Source organism: Motacilla alba, chromosome 9 (assembly GCF_015832195.1).
Source record: "Motacilla alba alba isolate MOTALB_02 chromosome 9, Motacilla_alba_V1.0_pri, whole genome shotgun sequence".
Classification (NCBI taxonomy): Eukaryota; Metazoa; Chordata; class Aves; order Passeriformes; family Motacillidae; genus Motacilla; species Motacilla alba.
In genome coordinates, this window is record NC_052024.1 from 6,006,677 (window position 1) to 6,028,626 (window position 21,950).

General features: G+C 45.3%; 1 protein-coding gene across 3 annotated transcripts in view; it reads left to right on the top strand.

Moving 5' to 3' along the window:
* PPP2R3A (protein phosphatase 2 regulatory subunit B''alpha) overlaps nucleotides 1-21,950 on the top strand; it is a 54,854-nt gene that overhangs the window by 12,998 nt on the left and 19,906 nt on the right. For 2 of the 3 annotated variants that reach the window (XM_038146403.1, XM_038146402.1), the window contains exons 2-4: nucleotides 3,160-5,574; nucleotides 18,291-18,551; nucleotides 19,980-20,083. In XM_038146403.1, the coding sequence (XP_038002331.1) occupies nucleotides 3,592-5,574; nucleotides 18,291-18,551; nucleotides 19,980-20,083 (2,348 nt within the window). In that variant the 5' untranslated portion in view covers nucleotides 3,160-3,591. Of the gene's footprint in view, nucleotides 1-3,159; nucleotides 5,575-9,220; nucleotides 11,572-18,290; nucleotides 18,552-19,979; nucleotides 20,084-21,950 lie in introns of those variants that run through there. The other variant, XM_038146406.1, reaches the window with a different exon arrangement.

Here is a 21,950-nt window from a genome sequence, read left to right on the forward strand (position 1 = left end):
AGCTGCAAGCTGAGCATGTCCTACCTTGGGCAAGGCAGTCCTACCTTGGGAAAGGAGAGACATTTCTACTCTGTATCTGTAAGGATTTGTGCTGCTCCAGCCCTTGAATAACCTGAGCATGTTTCTGCAGACAGTGATAATAAAGCAATTAGTAAATAATTACTGAAAAGACATTACTTAGTGTGGTAGGAAAGAGGATATTGGGGTTTTGTATTGATTGTTTGATTACTTCCTTCTCGGATGCAGCAGTAAAAGGTGCTGACAGCAGAGGTAGGAGGCAGCAATCCTTGTGTTGGCCTGGGCAGATCTGTGTTTGCATTGTGTTGGTTTGTGATAGTACCAGAGGAATACAGGCAAACTGGAAAGGAATTAGAGAGTGCAGCAATCACATTAGAGAGCACATAAACACCTGCAGTTGTTATTTGCCATAGCTGGCAATACGAGGTTGAACAAAAAAAATAGAGTCCATTTAGGCTGGGAATCTAGGAGACTTTTTCCTTGAAGGAATAACCTTACAGACACAAAAACTTCATTGCTTGAAGGTGGCTTAAAGAATTAGAGAAACCGGCTTAGTCAGTGATGTGGCAGGAGGAAACTACCCTTGGAGTGACAGAAGAGGAGACAGTGAGTAATACATTATTACTCTAATTAAGAAATAACTTAATCAAGATGTAATTATTGCCCAAATTAGGTATAAACCCAAACTGTTCTTTGCTGCTAAAAGAAGACCAGTCTGTCCTTGCTGTGTATGACACAGAAGGAGGAAGGAGCCCTCAGGAAGTCCTGTGCTTTTTCAGAAGCAATATTCATTCTTCATCAAACTTGCTGTCCTGAAGGCCTCTCCTTTCTCTAAATATTATATAGCAGTCATTTCAGGAAATGCCAGAAGGCTTGTTTGAAGTTGGTGGAGGCTGAGAAAAGGAAAAGCAGCCGACCTCTTTCCCTGATGTGTTGAAGGGAGTCCATGGATCAGTGGACTTTTTGGAGGCTTAGCATGAGGCCTGACAGAGCCCACGCAGGCATTGGGGAGCCAAGAGCCCTCGTTCAACTGTGGTTCTGATTCAGCACAGGGTTTAGCACACGAGGCAGTGGAGCCGGAGAGCAGTGAGCGGAGGCTGTGAAGTGTCGTTCCCTGGCTTTGTGAGTGATGGTGTGAGCACCTCAGGGTGTGGAAAGGGTTCTGTGCATGCCCTTTCTCCACCGGCACCTCGAGTCACTGCAGTGGCTGGGGTACACCTGGTACCCGTGCTTGTCCCTGGGCAAGGGGCACACCTTGTACCACGGCTCATCCCTGGGCACAGCTGGTCCCCCTGCTGTTCCCTGGGGAAGGGGCACAGCTTGGTACCCCTGGTGTTCCCTGGGGAAGGGGCACAGCACAGCTGGTCCCCCTGCTGTTCCCTGGGGAAGGGGCACAGCACAGCTGGTCCCCCTGCTGTTCCCTGGGGAAGGGGCACAGCTTGGTACCCCTGGTGTTCCCTGGGGAAGGGGCACAGCTTGGTACCCCTGCTGTTCTCTGGGGAAGGGGCACAGCTTGGTACCCCTGGTGTTTCCTGGGGAAGGGGCACAGCACAGCTGGTACCCCTGGTGTTCCCTGGGGAAGGGGCACAGCTGGTACCCCTGCTGTTCCCTCGGGAAGGGGCACACCTCATACCTCTGCTCATCCCTTGGGAGGGCCCTCCCGTGCCGGAGGGGCTTTCGGGCAGTGCCAGTGGGTGTGGAGGGGGGCAGGCCAGGACAGGAGGAGCTGAGGAGCTGCTTGGCCCGCAGCTGGGATGGGCAGGTGGCAGCCTGTTACAGAGCCCAGCATGGCAGTTAGCTCTTGGTCCTGAATGCAATCTTTTCAATGCCTTATATAATCCAAAGAACAACGTGGGAAGGGTTCTTTACCTGTGCCGTGTAACTGCAGTGAGCAGACGTGGCGCATCACAAATTCCATTGAACACTCCTGAATCATTGCTTCTCAATTTTAAATCAAGGCTTTAAAATATGTAAAATGTGAACATTTACACTTGTGCTCTCCCCAGTGGGTAATTACAACAGCAGCAAATTCTTAGGGGACTTGCCTTGTGTGGGCTGTGTTTGTCCAGGCTTTGAGCTAAGTTATGGGATGGAACTGTGGGGAAGGCAGTGCTTTCATCAGGTGCAGGCCTGGCCTTTTGCAGTGCTGGATATTTGCCTTTGAAGAAACTAAAATAAACCCGTGCTGTGGAGTGACTTAGCTGTGTGATATAATAATGTTTTATTAAATAGATTTCTGTTTGTACAGGAATAGAGGGTGTTCAGAATTTCACTGGGGTGTTTTCATTTGATTGTTTGTGTATTAAAGGAAGATGAAGCAATGTCTAAAATTCAAGACCCTTAAATCTGAGATTTGCTTTTTTTCATAACAAAGTTAAACAGCTTTTGAGTTTTTTTTCTGGTGCAGTTCTGACCATGATGATAGGAAATGCAGCTGGAAATGACTGTGCCAAGTGTAAAACTCTCAATTCCTGGTTTTCCTAGGCTTAACCTTTGTACAAATGTTACTATCCTCAATGTCTACAGCAGTGGACTTACTGCATTAAATATGCTGCTATTTATGGGATGTAAGAGCAAGAGTTATTCCTCCTTAAAATATATTGCTGTGGTCCCAGAGACCTTGGTGAAAGGCTAATGGAAGCCAATGTGGCCTTTACTAAAGACTGTGCATTCTTAGAGGCATTCAGCTACTTTGCTGCAGGCTTTTTGCAGCTTTTTATAATCCAGAGAGCTTGGAAATCCTGAAAGTGCTTTTCTCGACTGCCCTTTGCCTTATCTTTAGAGCCTTGGAAAACAAAAGGCAGAAATTCACAACAGGATCAAAATGTTTTGCTCTATTAGAATTAAAGGTAATGTTTTGCTCGGTCTGGGGAGGGAAAAAAGCAAGTCTGAAAAGAATTAATGAGTGGCTAAAATAGAGCTGTTAAAATGGCAGCACACAGACAGCCTGTGTATAAATATAGGCCAGCTCCTCAGCACTGCTCTTATATGGTAGATCCGAGTGAAAGAAGACTATCAGCCTACTCTGTTCTGTGTAGGCCTGTGTGCTGGTTGTTCTGTCTGGTGCCAGATGTTTGGTAGTAGACAGGGCTGCACAATACATGGCAACCATAATGACTGTCACCTTTATTTCTGTTGCAGGGACCTGTGTCACCAGTGTGAGAGAGGAATCTCCCAAGTACACTGTGGATTTTTTCTCTGCGTGTGCTACTGGATGATCTACCCTTTACTGACCCACCCAAAAAAAAGGGTCAAACAGAAATTGCTGACTTCTGCCTTGAAACTGACTGGATTTTATGGCCTCTGCTGGAGAAGCTACCTGGACCATTGGAAATGAAGCAGCTCGTGCTGCACCTCTGCTGAGCATGGAATATGAGCATCGAGGTGCCTTAAGTTAAACCATATGCAAGTTGCACTAGTTGTTGTAACTGCACTGCTGAAACCACTCCAGACTTCTCCAGGGCTTTCCAAGGCAGTAGCTCCTCACACAGTTTGGATGTTTCCAATTGACATTTGAATGTTTTCATCCAGTCTGGCGTGGCTGTGAAAAGCGAGCTTTTCCCTGTGAAGTTCATGGTGAGTTTTGCAGCCTCACTTCCCAGCGTGGTCTGTGCTATGGCAGCGACCTACAGGCTGATGGTGACTTCAGTGAACTGCTACAGCAGCGTGGTGGTAGAGCAGCACTCCCAGCACACTGTGCACTACTGCACAGGCTCCTGCCAGCTCCTCAGACAGGGACTCACCTGCATAGTTGCTCACCACAGTGTCTGTGCAGAGCTCAGTGTCCAAGATGCCGACCTGGACCATAAAATTCCTGTTCCTGAAAATGGTCTTGCCTTGGCTGGAAATGAGGACTATCACCAAATCCTCCCAAATAATCCAAGAATCAAGAAAGGCTTTTCAGTGCAAGCCTCCAGCAGTTTAAAAGACATTACTGGTGAGGCAATAAACCTTGCCAGTGGTAAAATAAAGGAATTCTCCTTTGAAAAGCTCAAAAACTCTTCCAGTCATGTGGCCTACAGAAAGGGAAGGAAAGTTCGGTCAGAATCTTTCAGCAGACGATCCTTTGATTTTGACTTGATTTATGGACACTTTAACAATGATGAGAACTGCCCTCCGTGTGGCTTTTTGCAGAGTCCCTCACCTGTGGAGAAATGGCAGGAGAGCAGTGATGCTCCAGAAGTCACCATGAATCCTGTGGTTCCCTTCTGCCCTCATTCCTTCCCTGAAGAAAACTTCATTACCCAGATTTTAGAAAAACACAAGCTAGATGGTTCTTCTGGTGGGGATATTAAGGTGTGCCTGGACATCCTGCTCAAGTGCTCAGAGGATCTGAAAAAGTGCACGGACATAATCAAACACTGCATCAAGAAGAAATCTGCAGATGTCGTTGGTGGAGGGAGCAGCAATGATCCTTTGGCTAATTCAGAGAGGATATACATGAATCTGATGACAAGATTTTCTTCCTACCTGAAAAAGCTGCCCTTTGAGCTGAAGACAGCGGGACAGAGGGAAGCGAGTGACTGGGCAGAGCTGATGAACTGTTTCCATGGCTTGCAGCAAACTCCCTTTCCCCTGGTATTTGGTGATGAGCAGCCACCCAGGTATGAAGATATCATTCAGCTGCCATCCTCAAGTGCAGTTCCTCTCGTTCTACCGGGTCAGGGTGAGGTGACAAGCACTTCCCAGTCCATCCAGACAGGTACTGGGAGCTTCACCTCCAGCTCCCTGCCCGGCGTCCCTCCAGAGAGCAGCGTGAGAGCTCTGAAAGATGCTCTACCTCAGTCACCAGCCCCGAGCCCTTGCGACTGCACATCTGCCACCGAGGCGCTGTACATCGAGGAGGAGTCTGATGGGGACACAACAGCAGGGACACAGAAGAAGGCAGAGCAGAAGGGGGGCTGGCAGAGCCCGGAGCACAGCTACCAGCGAGCTGCTGGTTCAGACCTTGCTGCTGATGCTAAAGCAGAGCAGGCCAGGGTGGGAGATGCTCCTGAGCAAACTGCTCCTTTAAAACCAGCGTCAGACCCTGTGTTGGGTGGTGCCCAAGTTGCTGTCCCCAAAGGAGCCCAGACATGCAGTAGGGTGGACAAGGAGGAGATAGACAAACTGCTGCTGGACTTGGAGAGCTTCTCACAGAAAATGCAGAGTACTCTGAGGGAGCCCTCTCGGAAGGAGGGCGAGCCTGCCTCACTGCAGGTGTCCGGTAGGCAGGGTAGGCAGGCTCCACCTCTGGCTCTTGAACCCAAAAGTAAACCTGCTGATCCCCCTTCTTCTTTGTCAAAAATCATGGAAACCAACGGTCATAAAATGGAAGAGGATGACAAAGCCCTTTTACTGCGTATCCTGGGAAGCATCGAGGACTTTGCCCAGGAGCTGGTGGAATTCCAGACTGGCAAGGGAAGTTTGTCCAAGGAGAGGGAAGTGATGCAAATTCTCCAGGAAACTTTAGCAACTCCTTCACAGTCCCTGCTCGCAGGACAAAAAAGCCAGGCTGGGGCTGCCTCCAGAGACTCTGTTCCAGCTTCAATTCAGCAGGCCCCAGAAGTAATAAAGGTAAGAGAGCAAAACTTTGATGGGATAGCGAGTAAAACAAACATGGGAAAATGTGGGGGGTTATGGGGAATTACATCTAAGTGATGCATTGTGCTTTGAATGCTGCAGTGTGGAATAATGTGTTCAACCTGGCAGAAATGTAGCCTTTATTTAAATACAAACAAAAAAAGGAAACTGAAACCCATGAGAAAATAAAATAGGTCCTGACCTGGAGTTTCACCTTTGAGCTTGATCCTTTCCTGCAGGTGCTCCTGTAGACTGTTTGCTTGTGGTTTAAATGGGTCCCTTATAATAGGGTGTAGTAATAATTACTTTAATAAGTATAAATAATTACTTTATTTCTAGGACCAAGTATTGGACTGCCTCTCAGCAGTTCAGTGAGAACTGATTCTTCCACCTCTCCCTTTCCCATCTCTGAGCAGCCTTTCTTGTCTTCCTCATCACTGGTTCCAGTCATCCACGGGACAAAGGACAGAATCTCAGAGGATTTAGTTTTGCTTTCCCTGTCCTCAGTGCATGGAGTCATGTGGAGTCTGCATTGCTTGTATCTCAGATGAGGAGCAGGTTTTCCCAGGAAAAAGGGTCTTGATGGGAGACTGCTTCAGAGGGAAGCCAGGGTTGTCTGTGGAGCACTCAGTGCTTTTCATTTGGTAACAGCTGCCAAATCTCAAGAAAACTTGTTGCCATACTTCCAAGTAGGCAGTAACTGTAGAAAGGACTTCAGTTTCCAAAATCCCCCTTCCACGTAGGCACTGAGAATATGCCCTGATTGTAAGTGAATTTTCACAGCTTCTTTCAGTTGGAGCTAAATGTGCATGTTTTCAGAACTGGCCACTTCAGCCCAAAATTTGATGCAGTTCTGAAAAAGAGCATATGGATTGTGTCTTACCTTACGTGAAGGCACTGAGATCCTTTTAGACCAGGCTCTCCAAGAGTTTCTGTTGTTGTTCTGTGAAACTTTGCTTACAGAAAATGGTATTCGGATATTTTCAGCAAGGGAAAGAATCTTTTTCCTTTGAGAGTATAGAATTAAACAGCTCCAAAATCTCTAAAGTAATCCCTTGTAATCTTGCCTTGTACATTATTTTACAAAATTTTCTGACTTGTGAGTTCAAACAAAAATGTGTTTGATGAAGTGCGACACTGGCTTTGTGGCAGATTTTATGTAATGCTTGAAAATGGGATGCATTTATGCTGCCAAGTGGCTTCTCAGTGTGGTGCCTTGGCAGGTTGTGCTCCCCTGATCCCACCTAGCTGTTAGTTTGCTCCCAGCCTGCCTTCTATGGACATGTGCTCCACAGCTCCCAGAGCTCTGCTCCTCCGTGCAATCACACGACTCCTGCCTTGTGCAGATGCCCAGAACCCAGGACCCTGGGAGAGAAGAGCTCTTCTGGGGAGGCAGAGCTGGTCCCCTCAGCAGTGGGCACAAGGCACTGGGCTGCTGGCTCTGCCCTTGCCCTGAGCTTTGCTGTTATTTGTGGCACAGATGTGTCCTTTGTTAGATGTAGCATCTGGGGAATACATCCATATTCCTGGATCACTCCGGATGTAATTGAAGCTGCCTGTGGATTCTCACTCAGTATTGCACGCGTGCCTCAATTGTGCAAAGTATTTGTTGTATTTTCTTAGGGCTCATAAAACTGTTATTGAATAGCTGGGCACACATGCAGAAACCTCAGAGCCCTCAGACTGATGACAACACAGCACACCTTTTGTTTGAGAAGGCTGTGACAGATTTAATATCCCTCAAATGCTAAGCAATGAAAAGGGAGAGGGAGAATCCTTCAGACCAGGCTGTTCTCTGGCTCGGCTGGCCTATCTGTGTTAAATCTCTGTTAATTTATATCAGCAGCAGACTTCCTCTTTATCGTAAACCCAATTATGATCCTCCACAGAGAACAAAAGGATTACTTGCCTCTTCATCTTTAAAACCCAAATATTTAGAAACTAGGAAATGAATACTCAAGAAGTCCATCAGTTTTGCGGAGCTCGTAGTAAGGGCATCACGCTTCTTTTGGGCAGGCCAGGAAGCATTGCATACTTTTAGACTGTCCAACATTTCCCATTCTGAGATCCAGTTTTCCGTTGCTTATCTCTAAACCTCCTAACTATTTGTTTTGGGATTTCCTGTTCTCTCTGCCTGTCTTAAGCTGATTTTTTAGTATGTTGTTGAAAAAAGTCGTTCAGTGAGAAGAATGCAGTTGCCTTTTAGAGATCAGTAAGCCCCCTAGTATTTGTCTGTATTTTTGTCTGTGGTGAGGAGAGCTGGATCGATCAGCAGGTTTGAGGAAATTGGGGGAAACTGGAATGAGGGAGCAATGAAGAAGGTGGAGATGGGGCTGTTGGGATGCTCTGAGCTGACCCCAGAAATGCTGAGTGTTGGGGTGTGTTGGAAGGTAAAGACTGCTGCCTTTGAGTAAAATGTCACAGCCAAAGTCCTTAGAGAAGTCAGTGGTGGAAGTTTTTGACTGTAACCTCTGTCCTCGGTCTGCCACCTGTACAGGTTGGCTGATTTGACCAAGTAAATTCAGCTGATGCTTGGAGTGGTGCTCTAGTGAAAGACCTCTAGAGAAATCTGTAGGCAATGTGGTCCTTCTGTTTTCAGAATCAAGTGTGAGTGGTGTAGGGCTCTGCGGCATGTTCTGCTCATGTGTTGTATTTTAAGAGCTGTTGAATAAAATTTATGAATAATTTTGGGAGCAGAGGTCAGGGCCAGGCTTTTATACAAAGAGACTCTTGGTTTTTGTCCCTCCACTGTTGGTGTCTCCTCAAAAGGATTACTTGGGTTGTAGTGAGCAAGAAAGAGCAGTTCTGCTTCCCATTTCTCTCTCCTCCATGCCTCTACTTCTTATTGTATTGTATTGTTCTTCTTTGTACTGACTTTGGTGCTTGTATATACGTTAAACCTAACTAACATTTTTGTTTTCTGCCACCTTAGTAAGTGGAATAGCTCAGGCTGATGTCAGATGGGTGATCCAACCATTTCTGGCCAGGGCCTGTGGATCTGGGAGCAGGGAGTTTGTGGGCTTGATGAGACCACCTTCATAAGCATCCTGTATCTCAGGTGGTGGAGCCTTGAGTGAAGTATCCAGAGGCTGTTCCCTGTTTCCACATTTCCTTTGGGTGGGCTCTAGGTAGGGTCTGTTTAATCCTGCCTCTCCTGAATGACTGATGGGGTGGTGTTTCTGGGATTCTCAGAAGGTTCTTAACTCCCTGTGCCCTGGAACACCATCTCAAGGCCACACGCTTTGCCCTTTTGTATCAAAATGTCTGTGTTGTGTGCTTAAATCAAGAGGCCCTAAGAAGGCTCTGAGTGGAATTAACTGTTTCTGAATCATAGAAAGTCAGAGTTGACCTTGCAACTTGTAATTCTGCCCCTTTCATAATTTTGTTCACTTCTTTGTTTTGAAATATAATGATATTCTCTTCAAGGATCTTTTATGGGGTGATTATTTGTAGAAAATAGCTTCTATATTGTCACAGTAACTTTAACTTTGTTCTGAAATAATTATATGTTCTCAAAATGTGCCTAAAATATAATGTAAAACTCTCTGGAAAATCAACTTTCATCTTATATATGTTAAACATTGTTTTGATCAGATATTGATAATATCTGTCAAGCTATACACACAATCTGCACTCCTTTCAAACATCAATTATTCATTACTTCTCAACACAAATAATGAATAACTATGGGCTTTTTTTTTTTTTTCCTCTTGGTAACTGTTACTTTAGATTAACTTAGGCTTGTTTTTATTTCAGTATCTCAGAATGAAAGGCAGCTAACAGGCAGTCTGGCATCTCTCACCTTTAACCTGGGTCACCTACAGCAGTGAGGGATTTCTGGGTTTGTGGTTTGTGCAGTTGGTGTGGCTGTTGAGACCAGACTTTTCTGCTGTGGGTTTTGTCCAGCTGACTTTGAAGCTGTTGAAACAAGATTCTCTTTCTGTTGATTTCTCATAGTACTGTCTATTTAAATTGTTATTTATACCCACCTTGTGTGTTTTAAGGATAGGAAGTAGCGTGCTAGAAATCTATTCCAGAACATTGGAATACAGACAGAGTGAGCCTTACCTCTAGATCACTTGTTTTTTTTCAGGCTATCAATGAAAACCTCCCGAACTTCTGAGATGGTTTGTGATTCATTAATTTGAGCATGAAGAGTATTTGGCTGTGCTGGTTTTTTAAAGTAGGAGCTAGTGGCTGCAGATTAGTGTGTCTCTTTAATGCATAGACTGTCAAAGGTCTCTGTAGCTGCTCTGGATGCAGCTGGAGGTCAGAGAGGTTCCTTGGGCTTCATTTCCTCTGCAGGCTGTAAGCAGAACATGAAGTAATTCATCACTTGCCACAGATGATTTACAATAAATCACCTCCTGACATGCTGCTGCATGAGATCTGCAGCACTCCCAGTACAGTGCAGCCTCATGGACTCTTCAGGTGTTGCCTTAATGTTTAGGAAAAAATTGTTGGAGTAAGAAAAAACAGATTTGTTCCAAATGTGTTGTGTGTGGATCTGTGTATGCTTTATTTGGTGGCAGTTCCTCTTCAAACATTCCTGCCTGCCTTTTCCTTTTTGGAGGTTATTTTTTCATCCCCATTCTCTTTGTGCCACTCTGTTAGGCTTTGTACTCATTTGGACTTCACATTAACTACAGGAGCCCAGGAAAAGACATCAGAGGCACATGTCCAGTAAAAGCTTTCTGTTGTGAGCCTCGCTGAGATCTTTGCATTTCAAATGCAATACCTTGATGAGAGCAAGCCCTACTAGCTCAAAATTGGGTGTTTTTCTGTGTTACTGAACTTAGACAGCATCCTGGCAGAGCAGCTCACGTTTTACAGTCAGGTAGGGGAAGCACTCCATGGGACTCTTTTGTGTGGGAAGAATTGGATTTGGGCCCTTGTTCAGCCCCGTTCTCATGATAAGAGAAGGAGAACACAGTTCTAACAAGCCTAGACAAGGTTAGAGCAAGGGTTTGAAGTCTGCGTGCTCCGAGTTGTGCAGAGAAAAAGTAGACTATTGTCCCCTGAGAATTGCTTTGCCTTTGCCTCATGAGAGTTATGGGGAAAGTGAATAACAAGAATGATGCATTTTGATGTCTTTAGGAAACTGTTTTCTTAAGAGCTGCTTGGGAATGACTGAGCTTATTATCCAAGATCATCCTTATGTGCTTGCTTGGCACTAAAGGAACTAGATGATTTGCTTTTTCCAGCAAGAAGGAAAAAATGATGTTTTTTGAAAATTACAGCCTTCAGTTGAGAGTGGGAACTGATGCTGCTCCTCTGCTTCACCACCTCAGCAGCAGGGACCTCAAACCACTGCAGGGCCCTTGGCTGAGCCTGGTTTAACTCTAGCTGAGCCTGACTGACCCAGAGGTGCCCCTCGGGTCTCAGCACTGGAGCACACAAGGAGGAACTATTGGGGAAGATGGTATATTTAGCCACTTCTGCAGGGCATCTAATTTTAGAGCTCTTGGTAGTGGTGGTGGGTGCTTCCTTTCTCATGTCACCCCTGGCCTATTACAAGCCAAGGACAGATTGTCTGTCATGTAGCCAGCAGGGAAATAGATTCACTTGTAGATCATGTTTCTCAATTAAAGTATTACAAGAAGGCAGAAGATCCTGGTGGTACTGAAAGACACTTTGAATATTGGTTCAAGTAGGGAACTCTGGCTTCAGGAGTGAGATAAAATTGCTAGATGTTGTCCTTATGAAGAGAGAGAAGACATAATATGTTGAAGCCATTTGTCATTTCTTGCCTGTAAAAAATCAAACCCAAGAAAGCAGCGTGCTGGTCTTGACGTGGTCTCCTCCAGAGTGCCCGTGTCCCTTCTGGAAGGGTCAACATCTGCTTAGGAGCTGCCCAGGATGATGATCAAGGAGAGTTCTCTGCGGAGGGACCCAGATCTGGGAGGGGAGCTAGCTTTCCTTGCCAAGGGCTGTGACTTTGTTCTTCCATCTCGATTCAAGAGGCGGCTCAAGGCCTTCCAGCAGGCCCAGGTTTGGATGCTTGGCATTTCTTTATCTTTTTTTTGTATTTTTTTATTGGATCAGAGAATCAATCTGTGTCCCCTCTAGGCGTGTCTATTTGCAGAAAGTTATTTGCAGCTAGATACCAGCAGGTTTAAAAATAAACCTTCCAGGCTTAGATTGCAGAGTTAAAATGTCTTTGTAAACAAGGGTGGAAATTAACAGCAAGGGCAGTGATTTAATAATGGGGAGAAGTATTGTAAGAGTTAAGTATTTTCTGTGAGATTTTTTTGTGTGGTTGCTCTGAATGTTTGTTGTTGCATGTTGGAAGAACCACAAGGTTCTGCTGTCTGCTGTGAACTGTACATATCTCTGCAGACCAGCCTACCTGGCTTTGGTTTTTATGATTTTACATCCCAAGGTGCTTCTTTGTGCTGCTTCCTACCCTCTCTGGGCTGTGGCTGAAGGAGATAATGGAATCATTTAGTCTGGAAAAGACCCTGAAGATCACAGAGGGGTAGCCAAGGAAGTGGAAATAGTATCACAAGAGATAATAGAATCATTTAGTCTGGAAAAGACCCTGAAGATCACAGAGGTGTAGCCAAGGAAGTGGAAATTGTATCACAACTGTGTGCTTTTGGTAAATCCCAGCTGCTGTACTCGCTCTCTGGAACAACTGACAAAAGACTGGATGTGCTAGGACACCAAATGGACATGTAGTCACTCCAGATTTAGAGGGTTCACAGTTTGCTGAAATTGGCCCATCTTGAGCTTTATCTAGATTTAAATAATGGGTGACCCAGCGAGGACGTTAAAGTTGAAATTGGGAGCAGTGCAGCTGTTTCCTAAGAAACAGCATTAAAATTGCTCCAAAACATATTGTGGCAGATTTTTTCATGCGTTCTGCTGACAGGTTAAAGTGCGTCTCAGAGGTTAATCTCTGGAACGTGTGTTTTTCTCTCCCTGGGGGAGAATTGGATGAGGTAATAATGTGCAGTAATGGCTTGGGCGGGGCCGAGCAGTTCGGAGAGACTGTCAGGAACCCCAGCGCAGCTGAATTCCCTCTCCAGAGCTAGTCTGGATCACTGAGGATATAACCGGGCTAGGGTTTGCAGGGAGGGATGAGACCTGCGGGTAGAACAGCTGGAAAAATGGACCTGGATGAGGCTTTGGTCTGCCTGGTCAGGAGCAGGAACTTTCTCTGCTGAGTGCTTTGGGAATGACTGCTCTGGGGCTGCCGGTTCGAGGCGAGTGAAATGCTGCAGCGTTCAAAAAAGATGGTCTTGTTCTTCTTTTCTTGCTGCCTCCTCACCGTGTGTCACCTTTCTCTTGTCCTGGGCCCCACAGGTCTTGCTGTGAGCTGCCTTAATTCATAACACAGTTTAGTATCATCCAGCAACAAAGCCAAGCCTGTTTGCTGCCTTTCCGCGTGGGTCAGGTCGGTTCCCAGAGGGACAGTGGACCTCTGGAGGTGGAAGGCAGGGATGGCAGTTCTCCCAAGTGGCAGCACTCAGGTGTCGTTAAATGTTGTGCCTTGTGGGGCTGTACCTGGGGCTTGGGATGAGCTGAGAGTAGAGGTAACTGGGCCCGGGAAGAAAACAAAAGGGCTGGCAGGTGGAAAGGTGATAAGGTGGTGATAGGGAGCAAGAGAGGTCAATGAACACCTCTTGGCTTTGTGGGACACACAGATGTTGGCCAGGAAGGAGGGGAAGAAGGGTGCTGGTAAACTTCTATCTCAAGAGCTGGAAATTTCAGTTCTTGTGCTTATCCTTTGCAGAACTATTTATGGAAGGATCAGAGAGCCTCCCATAGAAGTGTTGGGAGGAAGGGAGGTCTCTAATCCAACATCTCGCTTGTGGGAATACTATTTCTAACCCTGGATCCCATCAGCACTGGCTTTCCCCAAGGATAGAGATTTGCCCAGCCCCTCTTGGTGACCTCTCGCAGGCTGTGCTTCCCTCAGTGTCCTCCAGCCTAACCCTCCCAAGCTGCAGTTTGGTTCCATTGCCACTGTAACTGCACTTCCAAGAGCTGCAGGCTGTGTTTAGCCCATCCCTTGGCTTCTCCTTCCCCCAGCTAGCCAGGGCCAGCCCTCAGTGTCTCCTGCTGCCTGATCCTGATCGCAGCTTTCTGATCTCCCTCCTTCACATCTCTGGCTGGTCTCTTCCCATCACTTTTTTGAAGTGAAGGCCCAAAAACTGGTCCCAGGAACCTAGATGCAGTCTTGCTAGTGGCAGACAGAGATAAAAACTTCCTGGCCTTACTCCTAAGGCAGTCCAGGCCATCACTGGCCTTACTTGTAATCAGCCCTCGCTGCAGGCTCGTGCTCAGCCCGTGTGCACTGTCCCCTCCAGCAGCCCTGTTCTGCAGGGCTGTTGCTCAGCCTGTGGGTTCTCAGCCTGAACTGCTGCTGAGGGCCATGTCCAGGATCTGTGGGCACACTTGGCAGTGGAGGTGTGTGATGCTTACTGCGTAAGAAGACCATGAGGAACTTGATCCAACCTTAAAATTAGCACTGTGTCTACTCCCACTAAATCCTTTTGGGTTTCTGAGTTGCTTAGGCAGAGTTTGTTTTCATTTTTGTTTTGCTGTGATTTGACTTTGTTTCTGCTGGCGAGTTTGTTTCCTAGAAGAAAATATTCTCTCCAGAAATGCATTTTCTCATAGCTCTGTGACGTTTGGAGCCTTTGTTCTTGCTGTCCTTAGGTAAGAAAGAGGCAGCAGGAAGGTTCATTGATGGGAAAGGCCTTTGGGGAGGGAAAGGAAGATAAAGTCTTGGGCAAGAGATAGAAAGCTGTGCTGGAGAGCTGAGGAGCTTTGAGGATGGCTTGTGTCCAGGTACCATCAGACTTCAGGAAGGCAGGAACTATGAAAAATGAAAGGAGACATTAAGTCAGCATTGTGGACTGCGAGAACCCAGGCTGAGTCACTGTACCCTAGAAAAGAAGATTACACTATCCCATTTGGAAATAAAGCAAGAAACTGGTAAATATATTATCTAGGACCCTGCTGGAGCCTGGGACCAGGAGGAAGGAGGAGAAAGAATTTGAGCACTTTGTGTGATACTGCTTCCTTCCATGGAGTTTTCTGCTGGGACTGGCACATCCCTAGGAGACAGGCTGGGATGGCAGAGGTTTAGTCTGTGCTTTGTTTGTGTAGCTACAATGAGGCTGTAGTTCTGTCTGGTTTATTTATAACACAGATGCCACTATTTTTGTCTGTCTGTCTGTAAATAAATTGTATGGCTGGCAAAAGGTGATCTAGTGGATAGACAGATTTTAGTTAGGGTAAATTACAGAATGCTACAGAATGGTATTTAAAAATGGCTTTTAATCTCACCTTTCTCTTGAGCAAAGAAAGAAAAAAAATTATCTGTTAATTATTGTAACAAACCAAAAGATTTATTAGAGTATTTGTCATTTCCCTTCTTAGTTATTTTCTCCGAAAATGCACATCCCTGTTGGAGAAGTGTGTTCTGCTAGGCAAACAGCATTTAAGGATAATTTTTTGCAATAAGAAACTGTTTATTTCCAAGGAATTTCCACAGAATTTCCCATCATACCACTTTCTTAATTTTTTTTTTCACAAAAAGTTGTAATTAACTTCTTCTTGTCCCCATAGTGGTTTGCATCTAGTTATACCCATCCCAGAGTATTAATTTGTAAGGTTGTTCTAGGGAACAAAATCCTCAAGGACTAGTTTCTGCTTGGTTTTTTCTCTTTGTGTCATAAACAGCTCATTTCTTATATGAGAGGGAAGAAGACAAAGTTCAACAACTGTATTTCTCTTCCTGAGTCAGAATGTGAAAAGCAGCTCTCCTTGAGCAGTGCTTGCTGCTAGTTTGGCTTGGGCTGAGCAGGAGTGAGTGAGTCAGACTTACTGGGAAGGTCAGCTGGGAACCTGTGTCTGAACTGGCTCCCTCCTTCAAAGGCCAGCAGAATTCCCTGGGATTCTCCCATAGGTGTCTGACCTTCTGCCTTGTGTGGTGGATGTGATCAGGAAATTAATACATCCTCTGTGCTCCTGACCTGCGTGAGCTGGTACCAAGCATTGCTGGCTCTGGGAGTGCCCGGAGGCAGAGGAGTTGCTGGGGTTTTTGGGAGGTGGAGACCCAGGCACAGGGGTTGAGTTGTGTTCCAGCATGGTTCAGCTCAGGCTGCGTGCCATGTCGGGATGTGTGTGAAATGCAGAAGGGGAGGAAAATGGCCCAGTGCTGTTGTGTTCTACTTGGGGACTTCTCTTCACCTTCCAAGAAAACAAAAATACAATTTTATCATTCCCATGTGCTGTAAGGGAAGGGGATGTATTGTTACAGTGAAGAGTCAGTGTCTTTTGAAAGAACATCTTGGTTTGTGGAACTTTTTGTTAAGCTGGAGTCATTTCTCTTTGTTCCTCCCAGTGCTGGCAGCCGGGAGTGCCTGCGTATCCTGAAGAGATTAGGGAGCAATAAACCTGTTTGTGAGAAGTGGCTGGAGCAAACTGATGTGAAGTCCAATTATAGAAGTCAAGTGGCTGCAGTTGGCACCTCGACGTCTGTTCCAGCTTTGCATTGTTTGTATGAATATGGTGCTGTGAGAGACGGGCAGGGACTTCCCCTCTGCTGGGATCCAGAAAGGGAAAACTCCTGAGCAGAGCTGGGTCCTGGCTGGAGAAGCCCCAGGCAGGGCGAGAGCAGCTGGTAAAAGCAGAAGTGGTGATTTGTGTGACCCCTGAGCTGGGGCCTGGTGCTCCCTCCCCGCACACATTCACTAGGTCTGGGCTTTGCTTTTGGTGCTCCACTGAGGAAAGGGCAGGAGGAAGCTGGGAGAAGGGTTGTCTTTCATTTAACCCAGTGAACTGTGCTCCCAAACTGAGTGTCCGGCTCTCCCCAGCTTCACCTCTGCCATCGCCTCAGATCACCTGCGTTGTCCTGCTGTGGGACAGAGTGACCGGGGCTGATGCTCACCATCCTCCAGCCCTCATGAGTCCCAGGAACTCCCTGGCCCTCTTGGAGCTCCAGCATCACTCAGGAGCAGACACAAAGATGTGCAATGTCTGAGGAGGAACAGTCAAGGAGGACAGGAGGGAGAACAGGTGTTGGTGATCAGGCTGGCTCTCCAAAGGTTAGGAGCTGTTCAAACTCTGAATACTGATATTGACAGAAATATTGAAGGCTGAAAATGATCTCTTGCTTTTCCTGTGTAGCAAGACAGAGAAGAAGACAACTTGAAGAACCCCAAGCTCCAGGTTAATGTGTTCTGTACGGAGCAGTTAAGGACAAAAGTTTGTTCTGGCTAGTGGGATGTGTGTGCTGGTGTTCCTGCTCCTGAAATGGGACAGCATTTGGGAGGACAAAGAGGTCCTCCCATTTAAAGGAAGAGCCATGAAGCAGAAGAGTGAAGAGGAGGAAAACCTTTCTTTCTCTTCTTTCACGGGTCTCTGATGAACAGGTTATAAAGTATTATAAACTGCAGGTAGAAGTAGTGCTTAAAGAAGGTTTTAAATTCTCGCTTCTTTACCTCATTGCAAGCAAATCTGTGGCTAGTTGGGGGATTCAGTATGTATTAAGAAAAGAGCTCCAAGTTTAAAGAAAATAATGAAGTAAAGCCAGTTCATCATATACATTCTTCTGCATTTAGTGGACTCAGACTTGGCTGCTTTATCCTAAAACCATTTTGTTTTGAAACAGTTAGAATAAACAAACTGAAAGTCACAGCTGTATTTACTTGACTGTTGCCTTCTGCGCCTTATCACATATGTTGTTACATTAATGAAACTCTTGTATTGGAACCATTGTGCAGTGGGAAGCCTGTTGCCTTTTCCCAGGAAGGAGTGTCTCCCTGGGGGAGCAGGGAATTCCTCATCTTTCCACATTCCAGCAGCTCATTTTGCAGGTTATACTGTAGTTACTTGTCAAAGTTTAAAAAATGTTCCTTCCCATGTCTGGAAAATTCCCTGGTTTAGGGTGTCATTGTGTACTTCAATAGAAATGCTGCCTGTGATGCAGAGCTAGAACTGGAGATTCACTGGGGAGGGGATCCCATGGGGATCACCATATCAGCCATATGTTTGTTACAGATAGGAGAGGAGTGAGGAAAAGACATCATGGCAATGCCTAATGACACTCTGCTGCCTGCTCCTAATTCCTGATGCAAAAATTGATTTACCAGTGCTTAGTACCTTTCACAAAATCAGGTCTGGGACTGTTTAAGTTGGGCACAAAATAAAAGGCTTGCTGAAGTTGGGAAGGAAGTCTTGAAAATACTTTCTTAATTTATCTCTGAAGCAGGGCTTTGGCAAAGCTAATTATGCTCCCAATGGATAGAAAATGTCCTTGTTGATTGTAGCCTTGCTCATACTTTAGGCAAGCTGTTTGTGTGGGTGGGTGTTCTGGTTCAGAGGGGAAACACTGAAAAGCAGATACTTTGTTCTTGGGGCAGAATGACAAGAGCAAGTCCAGCATGAGAGGAAATAGCATAGTCCTTTGTGGTATCACTGAGTTGCAGAGTGACTCAGTAGGAAATCATGAGCCACAGCTACATATGTAAAATGCTCAGAAATAGCATAAAAGCAGGTGTGGCCTCCTAAATTTGCACTGGTTAATAGTGCAGAAAATTTTCATTGCCTATTTAAGATGCATTTTTATGCTCGTGCCATAATTTAGTTGTTGGTAGGCTTTAATTTTCTCCTAATCATTGGAGGCACAAAATATTTTTCCTGCTCCGTGTAGCAGGATTTTAAAATGTGTTTGTTATTCGTTGTATTTTCAGGTTCAGAGTAAACAAGAGAAGAAGGCAGGAACTTCATCCCCAGCCCCCCTGCAGCCTGTGGTTAGCACTTGCACTCCTCTGCCTGTGAATAAAGCCACCAGCAGTACCCCTGTGCCCATAAACATTCCACGTTTCTACTTCCCTAAAGGACTCCCGAATGTCTGCACTAACCATGAAGAAATCATTGCCAGGATTGAAGAGGCCTTTACAGAGTTTGAAGATGGGAAAGCAAACATCTGTGATATGGGGAAAATTGCTAAGGTAACCCCTGATGGTCTTGGAGGTCTTTTCCAACCTTAATGATTCCGTGAATCTGTTCTTTAGGTTTTTAATTTTGGGACAGATACTTTGTTTTAGTTTCAGTCCATCTCGCAGCTGTTGTAGGGGGAAAAAGAACCAGTTTCCTTTCGATCTGAAGTTTTTTGTTTAGATTTAGATAATAATAAACAAAAATGAGCTCACTTTGCTGATTGTCACATCAGATATGTATTTGTTCTTGCTTTGATTTATGAAGCAGTTCTCTAAGATTTCTTAGCAAATACAAATTGCATTTTTGTTTCTCCATTCCTTCATATTTCTGCCCAGAAGATTGAGAAACTCAGAGGCAGAAACTTGTCTGCTTCTGTGGTTTCAGGTAGTATCAGCTGCCAGTTTTGTGGGTTTTTGTAACTGTCCTGCTCAGCTAGCATGAGCTGTAGGTGCTATTGCAGTGTTGTGTGAGGAAGCAGCTTCCAACTTCCAGCTCCCTGGGCGTGGAAGGGTGAAAGGTCCAGTGAGCCCCCAGCCCCTGAGCTGTGCACATCCAGTATCCACAGGGCAGGTGGTACAGCTGGTGATGAGTTCTGCCTTCAGGGCACAGCACACAGCACTTGTGTGGGAGCACACAAGATGGTCCCTTCTCTTTCCCTCTCTCTCAGCTGCAGTTCACAGTGCTGCTGATCTAAAACCAGCATTTATCAGACACATCCTGGATGATCAGCTTGCCCTGAATGAGTCTCTGGCACTGTAAACTGAGCAATGATGCTCTCTCTAAGCTTTCATGGACTGCCCCTGAGAGCCAGCAGCTTCTGCAGAGGCTGGTTCAAAAGTGCTGGTCAGGGAGTCCTTTGGCTGGAATCAATCCTTCTCATGTGTGCTTTCATTTTTGTGTTTCCCTGCTGAGATCTTGCAGTGTTGGAAATAATGGACTGTGCTGGGTGGAAGGCACTGCACTGAAAATGGCAGGGTGGGATTTACTTCACCTTTAGGCATTTACTCATGAATTGTCTGTAATTAGACTTGATGTTCCCTTGCTGCCTGTGACAGGCTATCCCATAGGAGAATAGGCCCTCCTGGTTTAGGGTGGGTGGGGGACATAGCTGGTGTCCTTCTGGAAGGAGGTGCCTTTCTCTCCACTCTACTTCCTAGGGAATTGTGCTAAACAGTTCAGAGCCTGAGTAGTCCAGATCCTTTTCCTAGCCTGAGAGGAGTGTTTCTCAGCCACTTGAAAAGGCACACATGACAAAGTAGAAAGTGATGTGTGAGTTCTCAATCTTGGCACGCAGTAAATGGCACACAGGTGAGTCAGAAAAAGCCATTACCAATTTATTTCCCTTGAGTAAAGGCTCAGTAGTGAATCTGGCGTGTCAATGAGCAGGTTTCTCTTGGGACTGCTCTTGTATTCCTCTTTGCCCTGTTTTTTCCTTGCAGATCTGTGGCTGCCCACTCTACTGGAAAGCACCTCTGTTCAGTGCATCTGGGGGAGAGAGGACAGGATGTGTCTCTGTGCACTCCTTTGTGTCCATGTGGAGAAAGTGAGTATAGCAAATGCAAAACTCTTTCTGGAAGAAGACATCAGTCTGCCATACAACTCTTTCTTTTTTTTTTTTTTTTTCCCCTTCTTTTCCACCAGACTTTTCATACAAATTGCCTCTTCAAATAGCTTAAAAATCTCCATCAGCTTGAGATTTTCCCCCCCAAATCCTCTGACCACTTGTTTCCATGTGACATTCACAAACTTGGAAGTAATTGTATAGATAGTAAGATGTTTTGAGTTAGTTGGTCTATAAAATACATTTACAAGCTCCCCAGAAATGTCAGCTATTCTGAGGTAGCTGGTAGTTGTGGATTTGGGGTATATTTGTGCCCAGCCTTATTGCTCTAGACTGGTGCACTAAGCAAGTGCCATTTGGGAATTGGGAGAGGAGGTATGTGATAGTGTTACAGGACAGAATGAGGAATGTGGAAATAAGCATCATCGTATAACTGGGTGCTCTGGGAGCTTTAATAGTTACTACCTTCCCAAGCAAGCTATTGAATTCACCTGTGGAGTTTGACAGTCCACACTGTGGAAATGGAGAGCTCTGGATGGATGCATTATGCTTGGAGTCAGCTCTGACATGGAGCAGACTTGTTCTCTTGCCTGATCTTTTTCCCTCCAGGGCAATTCAGGCTTTAGTCTACTTTGTGAAACACCTGAACAGCATCTCCATCTCCTCTCCAGAGAGAGTTCTAATTTTTTACTTAATGGTTGCTCTTCAGATTCTTGATGTAGCCTTTAACCCTGAATTCCCAAAGTATTTCCTGTGATGATGTTGTCAAAACAGCTTCTAGTTACCCTGGCAAAATTACAAAAATGTTAGGGGTGACTGTGATCTCTAAGTTTGTCTTGACATGGACAATATATTTTCCTTCCTTAGGTTCCTCCAATTACTTCTAATTAATCCCTAATGTATGATACCACATTTTCACTTCTCTGATTTTCACATCCTTCAGATATTTGCAGACTGTGGTCATGTCCCTCTTCTGTATCATTTTAACTACCCCATTTCCAAGCCAACCTTTGTATGCTTTTCTCACTTAATTGCTCTTTTAGAAAGATACTATTTTTTATCCCCTCCTCTTCCCCTCTGACAGTTACAAAATCTTTGCTGGAAAGCTGGAAAACAGAAGAAATGTAGGATTTCTGGTAAAGTTTGACTGCAGCTATATGAACACAGGTGTAACTTTAAACCAGGTATCTTTAGTTGCTGAAGTCTATTTTCAGTTTTCTTAGTAGGTGACTGACTTCTCAGGATGCCACATGCTCACTGCTTGTCAAGTCTGTAGGAATTTCTCAGTATAAAACACTTCTGAATGTCAGATCTTTTTGTTTGTGCCTAAAACATGGCTTTGGGATTCATCTTTATGTGCCAGATTTTTTTCAGCTAAAACATTAGCACCTCTTTCTGCAGCTGGTTTAGAATATATCTGTTAATTGACAGTTACTATGACAGGAATGTGCAGCAAAAAGGATTGCTAAATCTTTTTTTGCTTTTTTAAAGGACCCCTTTTTTTGTGAAGTCTGTCTTTCCCAGAGTGATGAGGCCAGAATTAGCAGGAAACAAATTAGTGTGATCTCTGCTGGAGAACTACACCCACTTCAGTACTATGTTCATACACTTTCAGGAGAGGAAGGTGGTGAATAACCACTCACAGTAAATAATTACAGTGCATTTGTATTTTCAGAGTTAATGAAGAAAACAGTGTAGTTTTCTGAGAGTGTCCCTAATACGATGTGAACAACATAGTGTTTGATACATTCAAATGTTGTGTTCTGTTACCAGTGTTTGGTAAATGGCATGGAGTTCCTCTCTTCATGAGTTTCTCTGGGGTTAATCACATAACTGTGATACCTTTGCC